The sequence below is a fragment of the Clinocottus analis genome, unplaced genomic scaffold (assembly GCF_023055335.1).
Source record: "Clinocottus analis isolate CAN_PGR_092001 unplaced genomic scaffold, fCliAna1.0.p SCAF_15, whole genome shotgun sequence".
Lineage (NCBI taxonomy): Eukaryota > Metazoa > Chordata > Actinopteri > Perciformes > Cottidae > Clinocottus > Clinocottus analis.
In genome coordinates this window covers 8,192,080-8,211,588 of record NW_027175876.1, presented here as the reverse complement: position 1 = coordinate 8,211,588, position 19,509 = coordinate 8,192,080, and the positions used below count along the sequence as shown (strand labels likewise).

At 39.8% G+C, this 19,509-nt stretch overlaps 1 protein-coding gene across 1 annotated transcript; it reads right to left on the bottom strand.

Moving 5' to 3' along the window:
• Positions 1–107: 107 nt before the first annotated feature.
• On the bottom strand, positions 108–16,095 carry apobb.1 (apolipoprotein Bb, tandem duplicate 1). Its single transcript, XM_068577280.1, has 29 exons — positions 16,041–16,095; positions 14,905–14,937; positions 14,676–14,788; positions 14,423–14,568; positions 14,161–14,308; positions 13,798–13,950; positions 13,271–13,395; positions 13,068–13,153; positions 12,518–12,962; positions 12,301–12,415; positions 12,072–12,218; positions 11,782–11,993; positions 11,462–11,657; positions 11,187–11,366; positions 10,876–11,079; positions 10,615–10,782; positions 10,304–10,509; positions 10,017–10,199; positions 9,803–9,933; positions 9,503–9,713; positions 9,246–9,418; positions 8,871–9,034; positions 8,665–8,774; positions 8,202–8,575; positions 2,035–8,064; positions 1,832–1,943; positions 1,724–1,747; positions 1,405–1,591; positions 108–1,312 (listed from the first exon to the last, which is right to left on the bottom strand). Exons 1-29 carry the CDS (start codon positions 16,093–16,095, stop codon positions 317–319), a joined length of 11,427 nt encoding a protein of 3,808 aa, XP_068433381.1. The 3' UTR covers positions 108–316.
• Between the last annotated feature and the right edge of the window lie 3,414 nt (positions 16,096–19,509).

Below are 19,509 nucleotides of genomic sequence, written 5' to 3'. Positions count from 1 at the left end.
GAATCATGTTGCTAAATACATTTAGTGAGATTCATCCAAACTGTATTGTAACATGACAAAGACATTTTCAGATTTCATAAATGAATTTTATTGATGATTTTGCAGGAAGGTGAGTTTCAGTAAAATGTTACATTTTCAATGTTTGTACACAATAATCCATCTAAATGAAAATGATACCACATGTGCTTCAATTGAACTCATTGTTATAAATATGGTTAAAGAGCAAATTGTTCATACTCCTTCCAAGTATGTGTTTTGAACAGATGGTAGGATTTCCTACATATGTATTTCTTTGACCTCCGTATGTGAGGGGATCTCACTGCAGGAATGGAAATGGAAGGTCAATCTCTAGCCTACCGTCACTAACTTTCATGTAGACTTGTACCTCCTCTGAACCTTGCTGCACAAAGGCATTAACAATGTTATTGAACTGGTCCGCTAAGTAAATGAACATGTCCATAACATACTCAAATGAATGGTTGAGCTGTTCCATATTAAGGGAAGTGATCTGATCAGCAACATTCTTTAAAACTGTGATAAGGTTACGGTAGACAACATTGATGTTAATGAAAACTGCATCTAAATAGTCAGACTTGACAGAGTCAACAAACTCCTGAGATTTCTCAACAACAGCATTTAGGGTCTCACCCATCTTCACTAGCATTGTGTCAAGACTCTCCATATTTTTCACAAAGTCTACCAGTTCATCAAAGACGTTCTTGAACGCTGATTTGACCTGATCCAAGATCTGGCTTCCAGTGATTGCATCACCAACTGGCATGCGCAGCTTTATACTGCTAATATGCTCAACAAAGGAGTTGTAGTAGATCTCCATGTTGGCAGAGATAGACTGGAGGGTCATATCCAACAAAGCAGCAATGCTGCTGGTCAGCTTTTTCAGCACCACAGGAAGAGTGGTCATCTCATCAGACCCAGGCAGTTTGAACTGTGTTTCCCTCAAGACCTTAACAACAGCATCCAGCAATACCTGCACAGACTTCTGGTACTGAACAATGATGTTCCTAAAGAAGATTGACAGCTGGCTCATTTGAGTGTCATAGTTAATTGCAGCATTATAGGCCTCGCTGATGCGGTCAACAACAGAGTTCTTTAACTCTTCTATTTTGCTTGTAATCTGGTACTTGTCAGCAAACATTGTGAATGTAGAGATAATGGAAGGTAGCTTCATCTTGAGTTGATTAAGCATTACTTTGGGTGCCTCCATGTTGTAGGCAATCTGCAGGTTTATCTTTGCAGCATCTTTGGAAGATGATCGGATGGCCAACATGTCGACATCAACCTCTGGGGCAGACTGTTAAATAGAAGAAAATATTATTTTACCTATAGTTTGATTTTGATATTTAGTTTTCCATTGTATCAAAAGGTAATGTTAGTGATACTTACAGGATAACGCAAATGGACTCTCGCGGTCATCTGAGATGGGACTCTGCCATTGAACTGAAAGCCCAGGAAGCCAGTTGATGGGGTAGATACTGAGGCAGTGATACCATCTCTGCCAGCAGCATAACGAAGGTTTGCGTCAGTGAAAGTAGAACTGGTGATGTCAACATTCAGGGTGTGGCGAGAGTAACTGTTGGAGAAAGAAAGCATTAAAAAAATAAAGCCACCATTAATTCTTGACCTAATATTTAATATGAGAGAATCTTAATCATACACATTAAGTTAATTGGCCAGGATGGAAATGTTGGAAAAACATATTTACCTGTCATCAGCCTGACGCTTTCTCCTAAAATGTGAAGAAAGGGAATTCATTACTTTCAACTTTAAGTAATTTATCAACATATATTGCAAAACAGATGCAAAATATTACCTCAAGGCTTGGGTAATGACGTGATTGACATCCATGACCATGTCAGCGTGTGTCAGGATAACTTTGCTGACCATGTTCAGCGCTTCACTCTCAATGTTTACAGTAGTAGAAGCTATTGAAGGAAATATTTTGTAAGATTTAATGCTCAACAATGCTTGCAAAATAAAACAGATACACGTGTTAGGGAAATTTGATCAACTCACCATCCATGTCGTAGTCCAAGAGCACAATGACAGAGCTGGCAGAAGACTTTAAGGTGGCTTTGAAGACAGGAGCATCACCCTCTACTTCTGCTGCCAGGTTTGTGGTGTACAGTGGGCTGACAAACTTGCCATTAGTAGAGATCTTCTGCTTTGTGGCTGTCACCTCAGCAACAGTTTTCTCAAAGATACTGAAGTCACCCAGGCTGCTTGGCTGAGACATATCAATCTCAATATCAGCAGTCAAGGAAGAGGTTGGGGCAAGATCAATGGTAGCCTGGACCATATGTCTCCCGTTGGTGTTGAAATTGAATGCGTTTGCCTCGTTGTTGCCAGTATATTTCAGCACTGCATACACACGGGTAAGAGAGGCTTCTACTGCAAGATTCTCATTTACATCCATGCCGATAACTTTGGTGGTGCCTTGGTTAAGCTTGACATCAGCAATAACCTTGGAGGTGGAGCGTATTCCATCATTATTCAGATACAGATTAATGTCATTATCCAGGACTCCCAAAAGTAAATAGTCTTCCAGCATTGTGCCATCCATGTTGGCCTTTGTAGATGACTCCATGGAAACATACTCAAAGCTTCCCTCCAGCTTCAGACTGTGGTCTGCCTCGGCCTTTCCAACAGCATTGATCAAAGGGAGGTTTAAGTCTCCCTTTATTCTCAAGGTGGAGACAGCATTTGCTTTGGTTTTGGTGTCTGCAACCAAATTTTGGTTTGCCTCCAGGTTGAGTATGGGCAGGGCAATCTTTGCAACTGTAGCCACAGATAGAGCAGTTTCAAAGGTCTCAGTACTCATACTGACGGTGCTGTCATGGGTGCCTTCAATGTGATGATTTTCAAGGGAAAGTGAATTGGCCAACTTGATTCCTCTCTTGGTGGTCAGACTGGTGGTACCATCAAGTTTGGCTTTTAGACCCTCAAACACAGAGGCTGTGGTAGCTCCCAGACGGAACACAAAGTCATCCTCAGCATATAATCCAGCATTGACATTTAGATTAATGATGGCAGACTTGACAGACATCTCTGAGATCAGGTTACCCACAGAAGGAATCTGGATCAGACCCATCATATCAACAAGAGGGGCAGCCTGGCTTTTGTGGTAAATGATCTTGGCATCCACGTCAATAGACTGCTCAGTGGTAGTCAAAATGTTCTTCAATCCAGTCTGCTCATACACATTTAGATCACTGATAGCTGGAGTATTGAAGTCAACAAAAGGAAGGTCTATCTCAGGAATGTTGATCGGTGATGTCAGGAAGTCAAGGTTGGCCTCACTTTCAAAGGCAACGACGATGCCAGCCTCATTTTCATTATTGTCAACAGTGAAGTTGTAGAACATTTTGTACTGATTGAGACGAGCCAGACTTACAGTATTCATATGTTGGCCACTAGGCTTTAAGGTGGCTGAGTAATCATTCTGCAGATCTATCTTTGCTGTCAGAGTTTCAAAAATGTCAACCTTGGCATTTCCTTTGTTTTGAAATTCAAAGTTAAACTCAACAGGACGGACTAAAATGGTGATTCCATTGGTCAGGACTCCAGTGATTGCGCCATACAGTTCTGTGTCATGGTTTGCTTTCAGCTCAGCCTTCATATCATGAAGGTTTGCATGTCCAGATGCCACAACAAGACTGTTCTTAATTATTGGTGCTTCTGCCTCATTGCGGATATTAAACTTTAAGTAGGAAAGGGTGCCAGATTCAGCAGTAATTTGCTGTTTCATCTTTAAGAGGGTTGAGTCTGTGTCACCGGAGAAAGTTAGCGTGGAAATGCTGGGAGTGAATGACAATTGCAAGTTGCTCTTGTGAGTGCATTCCTCAGCATTCAATTTGCCAGTGCCTGAATTGTCAACTGTTAGTGTGAGGGTGTAGCCGTCTTGGCGAACAACTGCTTTCTGGGTTACACTGGCTTCACTCCTGACATTAAGAATTGGAAGGGCCACTACATGATTGTAAGTTGTATCAAGAGAGGCAGACATTCCCTCTTCCATAGCAATAAAGGCTGTGTTCATGAAGTCAGCAGTGTAAGGTGTAGTATTAACCTTAACTGTAGTTTTGCCTTGGGCCTGGGCTGATTGACCATAGAGAGTTAAAGATGCTTGATGTTCAACACCAAGAACAAGATGGTTGAACTTTAGAGTTTCAGCAAGAACAAGACGACTCATTTTTGGGATTGCAATACGAGCAGTGGAGTCAAGTTTGTAACTAAGAATTTCAAAACTTGGACACGTGGCCTGGGAAGTAAGGAATCCAGTGAATTGAGGTGACATTTCACTCTCAGTGGAATTCTGGAACTCAGCAGAAGTCTTGATGGTGTAGATGGGAGTCTGGAATTTGACCTCACCATAGAGTTTACCAAAGCATGGGATCATAATCTGATTGGGAATTGTTGGCAGTGTAATCTCAGGAACCTGGAGGGACTTGACAAGTTTTTCTACGGGAACTTGTGGGATGGTAGGGAATGAGATCTCAGGAAGGCTGATTTCTGGGAAGGTCAACTCAGGCATGGAAGGAAGATAGTTCATTGTGAGGTCTCCAAAGAAAGCATCCACATCAGGCATTTTGATCTCAAAGTTGACAATGAAATCAAAAAGTTCAAGGATTCTCTGTTTGATGTCATCAAAGGAAATTGTGGTGGCTTTCACAGTATAGAAGCCAAGGATGGTGAACTCAGGGATGTCCAGTTGTGATGGGATTTCAAACTGTTTAAGTTCATCCATGCTGAACTTCACAGAGGGCACAACAAGGTCAGTCAGAGGCATGATGAAGGAGGGTGTATTCAACTCAGTTTTCTTAAGTTCATTAATCAGCCCTTCAATGATCTGCTGAATCTCGCTGATGATTTTCTGTTCAGGTACCACTCTCTCAATCATCTCAACAGTAGTGGTGAAGATTTCAGTTACCACAGAAATGACTCCAGTGTAGCATTTGCTCACAAAGTCCAGAAAAGAGGTAATCTCTGCTTTGACATCCAGATCTGTAATATTCTGTTTCACAAATTCAGCAAATGCCTTAATGCTGTCAATCACAACCCTGTCAATGATGTCCTTGATAGATTTAATCATTTCAGCAACTTTGATTTCTCTCAGGTTTTCCAAAAAGCCGCTGACAGAAGATAACACAATGTTGACAAAATCTCTTGTTGCCTCAAGTTTCTGGGGGATTTCAAAAGTCTTGATCAGCTCATTCACGTAAACTGTATAATGAGCAATCATTTCATTAGCGTAACCCACAAATTCATTATAATCCAATGCTCTCAGCTTAAGCACAATAGTTTCAATATACATATTCAGCTGTTCAATTATATCCTTAACCTCTGTACTTTTCAAATAGTTAATAGCACCTTGAAAGCCTTCCATTAAATTGGTAGGGATGTCTGCGTCCTTCACCATGTTTACCAAAGCCCTGCTAGTTTCCTCAATTCTGAACTGCTTGATGAGCTCAACAGCATTTTCCAAGACAGCCTGAACTTTTTTGTCAGCCTCAAACTTTACCATCAACTCTCTCATCTTGGCATAGAATGTGTTGATCTTACCTACAATGTCAAGGTCCTGAATCATTTTCATAATATAATCTGTTATATCACTGAAAATCCTTGTGGGAATGCGACTTACTAGTCTCTTAATACGATTGTTCAAGTTGATGGATGAAATAAAGTTCTTCAGCTCAGTAATACATTCCTGCATGTCAAAGCTCTCAATCATGTGCTTAACATGTCCTATGATTTTCACTAGAGTGGCCTTGAAATCATACTTGGCATCAATATCCTGCAGGAATGCAATGCTGCTACCACTGAGCTTGTCCAAATGAATGTCATCGATAACCTCCCTCATCGTGTCAATCACATATACAACCATTGCCTTGATGTCATACTCCTCATTAATGGCATTCCACTGTTCCTGGATCTTCTGAATGAGTGTTTCAGGCAAGGTGCCACTAACAATAATCTCTTTTACCAGACTAGCAAAGTGTTGGATATACAGCGTAAGATTATCCAACAGGTTTTCAACAGTAACCTTCAAGTTTTTCAGAGATGCTTCCACATCCTCCATGGAAATAACATAATCTTGGGTAAAATCATTAAAATACTGCTTCAGCTGAACAGCCTTGCCTTCAATATTCAGGTCAGAAACAAAGTCGCTTACATACTGGGGAAGAGCTTCTAGTTTAGCCTTTAGCTCCTCATTGTTGAGGTAGTTTTGCAATACCTCTGCAGCATGCACAACAACACCCTTGAAGGTTTCCAAGAATGCAGGCAGATTTTCTATCAGAGGGAACTGAATAATTTGACTGTCTGTGTTTTTGTCATACTTGAGGAAGGAAGAGATTGTGAATTGCTGGTTCTCTGTGGATTCTGCATTGAGCATGTTTGTGAGGATGGTACCAGAAACCTCAATTCCAGTTCTCTCTGCAGTGTTGTAAACACTCATATCCTGATTAAGGGCATTCTCATTCATTTTGGACTTCATTCTAAAACTGATCTTCTGCTCTTGGAGTGACAGAACAGTATCCATCTTGTTATCAAATGTGGTCTCAAGAGCAAAACCGGTGTCTAGCTGCTGGTTTATTGATGCTCTGCATTCATGTGAAGTAGCAAAAGCCAGGGGTTGTGCTTTAAGCAGGAACTTGCCATAGAGCTGTGCACTGTGCTTTCCGTACATGGTCATGTCTCCATCAGCATTGAAAATGGCATCAAGGTTGAAATCGAAAGGAACAATGCTGCAACGGATGGTGTGGTCGAAGCGCATTGGTTGTGAGTTGAAGCGGGCATCATTGGTGATCCTGGCAGCAAGACCAATAACTTCAAGCTCGGTGTTGTGGCTCATGTGCGTTCCCAAGACTTTTCCAGTGGTGCTGCACTTTGCGTTGGCTGTCATATCAGCATAATTTACCTGATAGGTGTGCTTGATCTCTTCCTCACCATAGATGGCTTTCAGGCTTCCAGTCAGATCCATCTTGTAAAGCTCTGCCTGCAGCTGAGCTTCATTAATGAAGTCGGCTGACAGAAGTTTCAGATTGTTTTTAACATTTGCAGCAGCAGTGTAGGGTTTCATGTCAACGGTGATATCATGAGTGTAAGTGACATACTCACTGGCATGGGCTTCAGCCTTTGAGTTGAAGTCAAGGCTAGAGAGAGTAATGGTCAGAGTGTTGGCATTATCAACCTTGATGTCAGACATTGCAGCCTTGTTGGTAATGGATAGAGTAGCCATTGAAGCATCAAGCGCAGCATTAAAGGTGTTTTCTATGGACAGGGGACTCTGGAGGGTGGTTGTTCCACTTGTGGTCAAACCGTCCTTGTTCATTTTCAGAGTGGCCTTATGAGTAGCCTCATTCTCCAGGAGCTTCATGGTGGCATCACTGTTCACAGCCAGGCCATTGACATCAAGAGAGGCAGTCAGCAGAGAATAAACACGGTTTTCAGAGTGGTCTGCATTTGTCTCCATTCTCATGAGGACTTCACCAGCACCAACAGAGGATTCAGCCTGGTTACGTATCTTCACACCAAGAGCAAGGGCATTTGCATCACATTTGAGTGACAGCTTGCTGTCCTTAAAGGAAAGCTCAGCAACATGGGTCAAGGTGTCTTCAAAGGCATTGGTGTTAGACACAACTGTAAGTTCACCATTGGCAAGAGTTGCTGCAATTTTGTTCTGGGCCTTACCAATTGTGGAGTCAAACTCAACAGTAGAATCAATATTTGCTTCTGGCTTGAATGGGAAGATGGAAAATGACTGGGTTGAAATGGTCTTGCCATACATGGGTCCAGCCGTGAAAGTTCCCTCAACGTTGCTATCAGCAGAAATTTCTTCAGTGTTGAAACCAGTCATGGCATTGTGCTTGAGTATAATACTAAGACCCAGTGGGCTTGTGGCTTCAATCTTGCTGTTTGATTTCAAATTGATTTTGTCTGTGATGGTTAGGTCCTCAACAATACTAATCATAGCGTCCAGGAATTTATGTTCCAAAGAGCTTTTCAATTCGGCCTTGATGGAATCAGTGGTGGCCAACATTCCAGAGCCTACATAAAGCACAAAAGAAGAACAGATTATTTATAGCTTGATAACATACATTTTTTTACTCTAATACTTGTAAAACATTTTTAACTGTGTGTTTTATCAAGTTCTGGTTTTATGAATGATATTTACTATGAAATACCTTTCATCTTCATTGAGAGGATGTCAATTGGTGAGGTTCCTTTTACTTCAAACTCAGCTGAGTAGCTTGGTGTTTCCACAACGTCTTTCCCAGCAGCCATTGAGGCCTCCATGTTATAAAGGTTGCTCTTCATCAGAGTTGATACCTCAGCTTTTCCAAAAAGAGGAATGGACAAAGTAAAGCTCTCGGGGACAACAAGCTCAGGGATTGGAATTTCCATGGAGACAATCTCCAGTCCAAACTGAGGTAGAGACACGGTGGGTGTGCTCAAAGCTGATGGGAAGTTAAGATCTTGTGTTGACTTTCCTCCAAGTAGTAGAGGGATGGCAATGACGAAGTGGTCATTGTTGAAATGGTAGACAGCCTTTGCCTCACTGTTATGAAGACAAAAGTAAAATGAATAAATGTCTTGGGTAAAAAGCGAGTGTCTTTAAACATTCACCTGAAAGTTTTTATCACTTACGTATTCAGGAACAGTGTCTCCGGCAGGGAAATATCTGGCATATCAGGTACTCTGAAGTTCTGAATGTAAGGGAGATCAGCACCATACTTTTCCATGTAGTTGTTTGCTGCCTAAGAAAACAATAATCAGTAATTTATTATTTTTTTAACATAAAAAATAAGAACGGAATAGAAACTGTGAATATTCTTACAATCAAAGATTCATACCTCCACAAACTTCTTGAAGATGTGACGGACTTTCATGTCAGTCTGCCCCACATGCATGTCAAGAAGTTGGTTGGCGTACTTATCAACCACATCACCATTTGGCAAGCTGGTGACGTCAGCAGTGCTCACATCAGACTTGAACTCAATCTCAAATTTGCTGGCATCTGCATCAATAGAAAACAATACAATTACTGTGGCATTTTCTCTGAGACAAAAGGGCCCCATATCTTGGGCCCAGAATGTTAACCATAATTGATGAATTCCAGATGTAACTCTAGTTGGAATCCAACCTAGATTTTAATGTTCCCGTCAAAAAAGAAAGCAACTAATACATACATTTGCTTGTAATATTTTGGAAAATAACTGCAAAATTACCATATTTCATTGCAATTTTCTGCTCAGAGTTTGCGGCCATGACCTTGATTTCACTCTTAAGCTCCAATTCTAATTCCTCATCGCGTTTCATGTTGGCTGTGATGGTGGCATCCGCATTTATTGAGGGGACAAGAAGTTGTACTTGCAGCATACCCTCCTTCATGGCCTTCAGACTGAAAAATGTGCTAGTAAGTTAGCATACAAGTAGTTGTGAGGGTGGCATTAATGTTAATAAGGATTGATGGTTTATTTCTTACTTGGCACGGCCAACCAGAGAGAGCTGAGGGATGTTCTTGTTTATGAAGTCAAGAGAGATAGAGTGAGTTCCTTTGCCCTTGGTGTTTCCATCAACAACACCCAATCTGAGTCCAGCCTCCACATCGTAGTCAGGGACTTGGATGTCAGCTGTGATGACATTCTTTCTTCTGTTATATTTCATGACTGCTCTGGCTTCAGTGGACTCTGAACCTGTTGTTGACCAACACATATATTAATATTACACAACTACATAAACATAAACAGAAAGGGGTTATCATATTGTACATAATATACTTCACCTTCTGCCCTCAGAACCAACTTCACAGAGTCAACCTTTTGCCGGCCCTCTTCTCCCTCTCTAAGGAGCTCGTAGGCGACAGTGGCTGTGTACTCAATGACTTCACCATTGGGATGGAGTTCTACAGCAAATCTATGTAAATAATTCAGATGTTTAGCCAATATTGATAAGCGATTCCTTTTTTAAAGAAGTTTACGTGCTGTTGGTTTGCTCACTTGCTGTCTCCATTGAGGGGGAAGTAGGGGGCTGTCTCTTGGGAGAAAGCATCAGTGTACTGCAGAACAGTGCAGTATTTCATTCCAGCGAAGAAAGGAGTGCACTCTTGAACGTCAACCTTGTCCATCACCATCGGGGGGATGGTCTTCACCTCTGATCCAGTCACTGCCACCAGGGTGTTTCTAAATGTTGAATGTATAAAAGTTAGAATGTATCTTTATCTGGTTTAATTGAAATGTAGAAAAATTAAATTGTTGCAATCCAAGGCATAAGATCTTAGACATACGTCATTTGGATAAGCTTGATTGGACTTGTTGGAGCAGGGATGGTCAGCTTGACACTGTCAGGTCCCATGGAGATTTGGGCCTTAAGCCCACTTTCATGGAAGAAGTTGCTGTGCATCTCTAATCCAGAGTTGACATATTCAGGGATGTAGGAGCCAATTTCAGATACAAACTCAATGCCGGCGGAGGGCATGAAGGTCACTTCACTCTGTGTGGACACAATGGAGAAATGTAAAGGGTTTTGTTGCAATCTGCTGTGCTATTTATTGTGAAAAGATATTGCTAGAATTTAAACACATTTATGAATAATTACCATGTCACGAGCAACCTGAAGTCCACCCTTCATACCAGGGGTGAAAGTACCAGACATTGTAATCCTCAGAGGCACACCAGTGACAGTAGGCAGGAAGAATTCATTGTCCATGAAGATGTAGTGGGCAAAGATTGTGTTGTCAGCCTTGGTCATCAGTGCCATCATGATCTGTGGCAAATGAAGATACACAGGAGACATTAAAATCACAGACAAGGGAATACTAAATTAAATCATTATTTACTCTTAATAAAAGTTTCTTACATCAGTTGGGAACATCTTGAACATGCTGTCAATCATCATGGCAGCAGAGTAGGCCATCTCCTCCATTTCGTTGGTCCTCAGATATCCCAGCTCATTTCCCAAAAGTCTCAGATAAACCATTGCCTCGGGAGACTGTGATGTCTTCAATTCTCTCACGAGTTTGTTGAGGTTGCGTCCGATCTCCCTCATCAGGTTCTGGGAAGCCTAAACATGGATGTTCACACTTTCTTAGAATATTTTTCCCTAACAGAGAAATGTATCATCATGACTACAGTAGTTGTCATGTGTACTAAACATCTTGTTCTGAGTACCTGTCTCTTCATCCTGTCCTTCTTCAGAGCAGGGAGCATATTCTGCAGAATCTCATTCATTCTGAATGGCATTTTTTCAGAAACAAAGTACATTGTCTTCAGGGTAGTGTCGGGAAAGAAGCCATTCTTTCCAAACAGGGCATCAACGGTCGGCTCAAATCCTTTTCCCTCCATACCAATCTGTAAAAGTGATACATTTTTCAATGTCACAAATCCTCCAACTGAACACATTTCTCCCAGCAAAATTTGGATTAAAACAGCTCAAAGATATTTACCTCCATCATGTCGATGTCATAACCAAATGCCTTCAGAGTCATTTCAAGCATGACCTCCTTGGGCAGATAACTAGTACCCTCAAAGAACATGTTGCCCTCCACAGATCCAATCTTGTAGTTGCGAGAGAATTTGCTGGGGTCCATTGTGGGCCCGACCTCATTACCCTGCAGGGCATCTCGAATCTTCTCCCTCAGTCTATCGGAAAGAATAAAATATTACTGTTAAATGTCTGATGGTGATCAAATCAGAACTAATACTTGCCATGTTGTAAAACATCTCAAGAAATATAAATATAAATCTTAAACTTCTTTTCACTTACTCTTTGGTCTCTGGCTCAGTTGAGGACAAAATGTTGGTCATGTGGGAGATCACAAAGCTCTTAACTTGTTGATCCTGCTCATTGGGTATGGCTTCAGCCAGCTGGGCCAGTTCAGTGGTCTGGGGGTCCTTCATAAGTACCAGATATGCAGCAATACGCTTTTGCATGGGGCTGGCACTGTCCAAAAGCACCTGCATGAGGACCTCTCTGCCCTGTAACCAATTGACATTAATACAATTAATATACTGTTGAAATAATTGTTCTGATAGCTTTTCAATAGTTTAACTCGCCTCTTCGGGGACGGGAGTCAGCCTGAACACTTGGATGGCAGCCTGCTGCACAGCTAGGGAAGCATCGGGTTGGTTCACACACTGGATCACAGCAGATCTGAGTGCGGGACCAGCAGCTACCAGAGCTGGAGCCATGTTTCCAATAACCTGGAATCAAAGGACACATTGATATTGGGCTCTTTGGTGTTGGCAGTCATTTCTATTTGGTCTCATAAGGAAGGTTACCCACTCTCAAAGCCAAGAAAGTGTTGTCCTTATCACCAGAACAGTCACCCAACTGGGCAGCCATGGTCTCAGCAACAGAGTAAATCTCAGGGATCAGCTTTCCCTCAGCTTTGTAAAACCTGTTGGAAAAAGACACTTAGAATCAAAAGCCTATGTACCTTTTTACATCAAAAGGGGAAATGTTTGTTATTTAATTTAGACGTGTGATTAACTACACTAACCTTTTGACGACATTGCTCAGGGCATACATGATGGGCTTGCTGGGCTTGAATTTGGCCATTTCCAGCATGTCATTGATCAGGAGGGCAGAGGGATTGGACACGAGTCCCATCGCAAAAACACCGGCATCTACCTCGAGTGAGGAGCTGTCAAAAGTCCTGAAGATCTGCATGATGGCGCTGCTACACTCAGGGGTTCCACACTGGGCCAGAACCTGGTAGGTCAGGACACGGGACACAGCAATAGCTTCAGGGATGCAGGGGCTCAGGGTCTCGGCCTTCATTCCACGGACCATGGTGACAAGCTTGTGGAAGAGGGGGGCCCTCTTCTCACCCTCAGTCACGGGCAGAGTGGTCAGTTCTCTTAGGAGGTTGAGAGCTGCATCTTTATCCTGGATAACACTCTTGTCCTCAACAGTGTCCATGTGAAGACCCTTGACAATGTCACCTATGATACAGAAGCAACATGGTTATAATGAACTAATGTTACCTTTAGTGACAATATTCAAATAATCAACTCTTGATCAAAATCCCGATTAAACAAAAGGCTTACTGTGTTCAAAGACTCTATCATTGTGAGGAGAGACCTGAACTAAAGTCAGTTCTTGCGTTCCAACATTGGTAACTCCATATTCTCCCCTGCAGGAAAAAACAAAAACATGCTTTAAAAATAATGTTGATGTCTTGTTTAAGAAATATCAAAATATACACTTGTATGATTGAGCAATTTAGAATTGAATATGAGGTTGGATTTACTTGTGAGAGTAGGGAATGATGATGTGCTTCTCAGTGCAGGACCCAGAGGTCATGTGTTTCTTCTCATTGTCAAACTTGTAGTTGCAGGTCTGAGAGCTTCTGACCATCTGGGCAAGAGGGTAGTGCTGGAAATAGATAAATAATCATATGAATGCAGTGAATAGAAGTAGAATAGTTTTAGCTGCACTTTCCAGATACCACTTGTCAATTAAATACACTTTTTCTAACATTGTTGCTACTACAGCTCAGCTAAAGTGATACACAAGTTACTCTTGCTGCTTATACTGGCATTCTATTTAACTTAATTAAATGTTTTTTATTGCCAAAATCACAAATTACAAATTTGACTTAAAAGGGCTTTACAATCAATCAAGATTCTTTCTCGTGCACAATGTGGATTTTGATGCAAGTCTGGATCTACCAGATACATGTAATAAGTGTAAAAGCTTACATGAAATAGTTATTTATTTAATCATCTCTTGAAAATGTTTCAGAAAGTTTCTCTCACAGACGATTGGATATCTTACCATGCCTGAGATTAGTGCCATGGGGCTGGTGTGATCTCTCAATGGGACAAATTTGTCACATTTAGACAGGTCCCTCTTGAGGCTGATGTCAGTTGCAATGTCCTCTCGAGCGTTGACAGTGTTATAGGTCTTGCACTTGCCGTGTATGGTGGGCTGAAATAGGAGATAGGGGAGAATATATATATATATATATATATATATATATATATATATATATATATATATATATATATATATATATATATATATATACTACTGGCAGATTGTTTTCCAAACTGTACAATTTAAGCATTGTTTACTTTGAAGTGGAGACTAGAATTTGCAGATTTAAAAACATTTTCTTGGTTAAATAAAGTACTGCACCATGTTTTTGTTCTTGTCTTCTTCCAGCAGAGGCACAGCCAGGGCAGAAATTATACCCCTCTTCATGTTCAAAATGGTGGTTGTCTCACCATCCTCTGGGTACAGTTTCACATCGTACACGCCGTGAACCACAACTTTCAGAGGATACCTAAAAAATGAAGATATTTCAGCTTGATTATCAGTGCAAATCATACAAAAATATCAGATTGACAATGCAAATTTGACAATTTTTTACTTCAGGGATTTTTATAAAGTAACATACTTCTCCATCTCAGCAGCAAAGGCATCAGAGCTGGCCGCAGGACCGAACACAGGGTTTCCCTCTGCGTCCATGTCAACCACCTCACTCAGGCTACAGCCAGTGGTGCGGACGATGAAACTACAAGTCTGAGGTACTTCAATTTCAACCTATGAGAAAAGGTAAATGTTTTTTTTTTTATCTCACTCTGAGAAATGTAAGATGGAAAGAGTAAAATCTTATGACTAAAGATGTTTGTGAAAGATCTTTCTCGTACCATGCAAGAGGCCTTGGGTCCGTTCTTGAGCTGTGAGGCGCCATTGATGGCATTCAAAGATTCAGCTTCATATCGGTATTCATACTTGTGTAGGGTATGGTACCTTTGGGCCACTAGAAGAGAAAATCAAGGTTAGGAAGAGATTGTGTATTCGAAAGTCCCTTTTTCTTTTACTCCCTAAAACTGTGTCGACTGTATGTCAACACAAGGTTATAACTTATTAACTCACGCAGGCAGGTCGGATGATCTTCATCTTGGGCAACTGTTAAGAAAAGAAACAGATAATGTTTTCTTTAGCAATTGCATCTGAACTACAACTACCATACTACTGTAACTAAATAAATCCATAGGTCCTCCCTCATAATATTATTATAGCATGTTTATTGTTAACGCTTCACTTTTATGACAAATCCTTACATATTATTTTTAAACTTCTTTATAATATACTTCATTGAAAAAAACAGTTTCTCTCTTTTTCTCCATTAGAAAACAAGTCTCACTTGACATTGTTGATGAAAAATGAAGGAATAGAGTTGGCCAATAATTTAAAATTCTTAGGAATAATCAGATGCACAAAACAACATTTCAAAAACAGTAGAGACCAACCTTAATTGTTTCAAATAGTTCACCTAGTTATTAATGTACTCTATTGCTTACTGTAATTTTAAATTTTTTATGACAGTATGGACTCAAGCTTCATCATTTACAATCAAACGTCTTTCATCTATTGGACAAAAAGCCTGTCCATCACTGTACCATGCTATAAAGATACAATCTAAATAGCTTTGAGAGCATTACTCATTTAAAAAAAAAATGTATTTAAATTTATTTTCAAACATATTAACAGTCTAGCCCAATAGTATCTTTCCCGATATCCCAGAACCGGACAGTAACTAGGAGCTTGGTGAATGGTTGTAAAATACTATATGGTAGATCTAAAATCGAACGATCAGCTTTCTCCATAAAGTCTAAGGCCAGACTAAATATATTTTACAACAAAGGTTAAGTGCTGGTCAAAAGCAAACAATTGCTATGCAGTGTTTGCTTATTGCACTGTAACTTAAGTAAAAAGGTGTATTTGTATTATTGAATCATAGTATTTATTTGTATTTTCAAATTTGTAATGCATTATATGATCGTGAAATATGTATACCGTAATTTATATTTACATTACACAAAAGAGGTCAAGAATTGAATATTAGCAACATTTATAAACTGTGCAGAAAATGCAGTTTAATGTTAAATTTAATTGTCCCTGAAATTAACTGAAATTCAAAGATGTGTTAAAGGACATTACATTGTTAAACTACATACGCTTTAAACTGTGCACAATGCTCAAAGAAATGCTTTCTATGAAGTACTTACACGCCAAGGCAGATGTGCTGAGGAGCAGCAGAAAGCAGAGCTTTGAGTCCCCCATGATGGGTTTGTTGAAGCTCCCTTGTTATTGGCGAGTACTCAGACGAGACTGATTTCTCAGCTTCAGCTGAGGGCTTTTATATCCTCAGATGGGCTCTATCAGGGGACTGGGAGGCTCAGACACTGCTTCGAATGCTCAAAGTCCACCCCACCCTCCTGTGTGGAGGGACAAAGGCAAAAGGTTTAGAGAGTCTCATCGCTCAAAGCACTCAATTCTGTTAAATCTTCAAAATGACCTCTTTTGGCTGCATCAATGCTGTTTTTTTTATGGATATTTAAATGCACGTCAGACATTGGATGAGATATATTGATTGATTAAAGCATGTTAACGCTAAGCCCCATCAGATACTGATGGTTTTATAATACTCAGTGTAATATAAGTGAGCTATCCATGAAGAGCAGTTGTGTGATCACAAGGCTTCTAGTTTTTTCTGACATATCAAGGCCCATTTCTTGGCATTCATCGATAAAAGAAGTACCTCTTGCATCTTGCAGGCGGTTGAAAAAGCCATTTATTTACTTAAGTATAATTGTTTACTCTGATTTACTATTTTTCAATGTGAAGCCTTGACCTAAAAATGTTGGTGAAAATGTCACACTGCAAAATTCTCGGAAAGCTGATATTGGTGATCTTCTGCTGTAAAAATGCAAAGTCAGTAAATGAAGTTCACAAGCGAACAGCTCAAGTGTAAATTAGGTCACTGATAAAAACTCATTAGTGACTGCTGAGTGATTAAGGCGCGCTCCAAACACAAAGTCCCTCTAGATGTAAGAAGGATGATTAACTTGTCTTTACCTGTTGATGGTACTGACCAAAAAATAAACCAACATTTCAAAGCGGCATTTGGTCCCTTACGTACATGTTCGATTAATCCTTTAGAGTGAGTTTGGCTGTTTTATTTATTGGTTTATTTAACAGGGAAAATGCACATGAATAAACAATACTGTTAATACACCAGAGTTATGAAAATAAATCTGTAATCTTTACATTATGTGTTAATTACTTTATGTACTTTGATAAATACATTCTACACACATATACTCAGTGTTTAATATAGCATAGTGGCTAATCTTAAGAGTTAAAATAATTGTAGTTAGAGTACTTACAGTATAGAACGTGGTAAAAGAGTTCGATGCTTGTTGTTCTGCTTCCACTGCCACGAGTCAAAATGAAAACAGCAAAAACATTTGCCAAACATCAATATTTTTTTTGATGATGACCTTTGGTCTACAAAGATTAAAATGATTACATGCAGTTACATATAGGAGGGCAGGTTCAGCAAATGCGCTAAATAAACAGCAATAACCTTGAATTTGCTAAATTATTTGAGAGAAAAAAATGTGATTTAAAGTTTTTTAGTCTTCAGTTTATTGAACAGAACTACAGTTGAACGTTGTGTAATGCTCTGGTGCAACATATCCCCATCAGGACTTTACAAAAGTTTGTCAGATACTGACAGTGTTTACACAGAGTCCAAAGGGAGCTTCAGTCTCTTTAGACTTTTGGCTGACACTTTATTTCTCTATGTTCGATTTTTACGTATCTGAATAAATTTAGCTTTAGATTAGATATAAAACAATATTTTTTAGAAAGACAAGTGTCCATACAGTCTTGAGATGTATTATACCAAGCCTCATTGCAGCTGAGCAATGCACGCTCCATGCTGTCAAGGATCTCATGGGTCTAAGAGGAGAGGATATGTTGAGGGAAAACTTCTTAAAATAGTTGCTAGCACACTCATTCATATACTACGTGCTTTAGAAAAAAGGCCTTTTGTTGTTTGATATTTTATTACAAATTCTTTCTTCAGTATTTTTCAGTAGAAACTTCAGTATTTTTCAGTAGAAACTTCAGTATTTTTCCCCTTTGACCCTATTTCACAATGTTTTTGTTCCTAAGTGACTGATGTGAAGAACAATTATTTTTTGTTGAGTCATTGAAAATGGCATCCAGGTTGAAAAATACAGAAGTATCCTGTTCACAGTGTTCATCATTACATCACTCACAACCAAACTTCACTGTGTGATGTTAGGTTGGACAAACAAGAATGACGCATTCTGTACAATCATATCAATTATCTGCTTATAATATCTTGCAATAACTTTCATGCAAATAAAAAACCTAATAAAAATAACTGCTTATACACCGCCCCTTTTACAAACAATATTTACTAAGTGCTTTACATACAATGAAGCCCAAAAGCAGCAACAATAAAAAAGGTAAATAGATACAAATAGATACAAAACTTTACCAAACTTAGTGCAAAAGGAAATGATCACATAAAAGCCTGTTTTTAAAAGTGCCAAACCAAAAAGACACTGCATGATTATCTCATTGTGTCCCAGCGTAGACACGGTGAGACTTGGGTTATGTGGTCTCTGTTTAAGTAACAGGTAAAATTCTAGCTGCAGCATTTTGAACAAGCTTGAGATGTGACAGTGATGTTTTACTAAGGCAAGTTTAGTGATATATATGATCTGTATGGAAGATGAGGAAGAAGACAGTGAAGGTACAAACTACCTATAATAAGCTGATTACAAACATTTAAGTCTTTTCAATTTTAGTCAAAACATATGATAAAATGGGGCATAATTCCTCTTGAGGCACACAAGAGTGATTCTAAACTCTACGACCCACATCACAGGAGACAGACGTGTGCAAGTCCTCAGCAGGGCAGCCGAATGCACTCTTGCCCAATCGTCATAAAGGTCAACTGTTTAATCCACTAAGAGCGTTGGCTATATTTTTAACTGCTTTTCAACCTTATTATTTATCTACTGCCTGTTAATTAATCTGAAAATGCATAATCAATGTGCATGATAACTCAAACTTCTGAATGTTAGAAAGAGATGCAGCGCGCAGATGTTATCAGCTGCATGCTTTGCTAGCTATTTGTCGTCTCCTTAATCACATTTCGCAACCCCACAGTATGGATTTTTGTGCTGACACAAGTGTGCATGACAAACTCATCACATAATCTTTGAGCGCTGCTTCGTTCAACAATATTGTCAGAAGGATTCAATTGGGTCACACATGAATTTATTTGCAAACCTATAAATTTCTGTAGCCCTTCAAATCACAGTAAGTTATATTTTATTTAATCAAGACCGTACAACAACACAGTAACCTCTCAAAATGTGAGGAAAGGCAGTTTCTTAATAAATAAAACGTGAGAATCATGGAAAACCTGAAGAACAAACTTTCAACATTATCAAAAACAACTCAATTCAACTTTTTTTTGGTAAAACCAAACTATGAACATGCAGTTGTGGGCAGGGCAATACTTCAAATTGGGACGAGAGCAGCTGATGTGTTTGGCCAAGTTCACTATCATACAACATATAACATCTCGCACCACCGTGTTTCCAGGGCCCTTTGTATCCAGCCAAATGCCCTGGCACATTGCTTACCTAA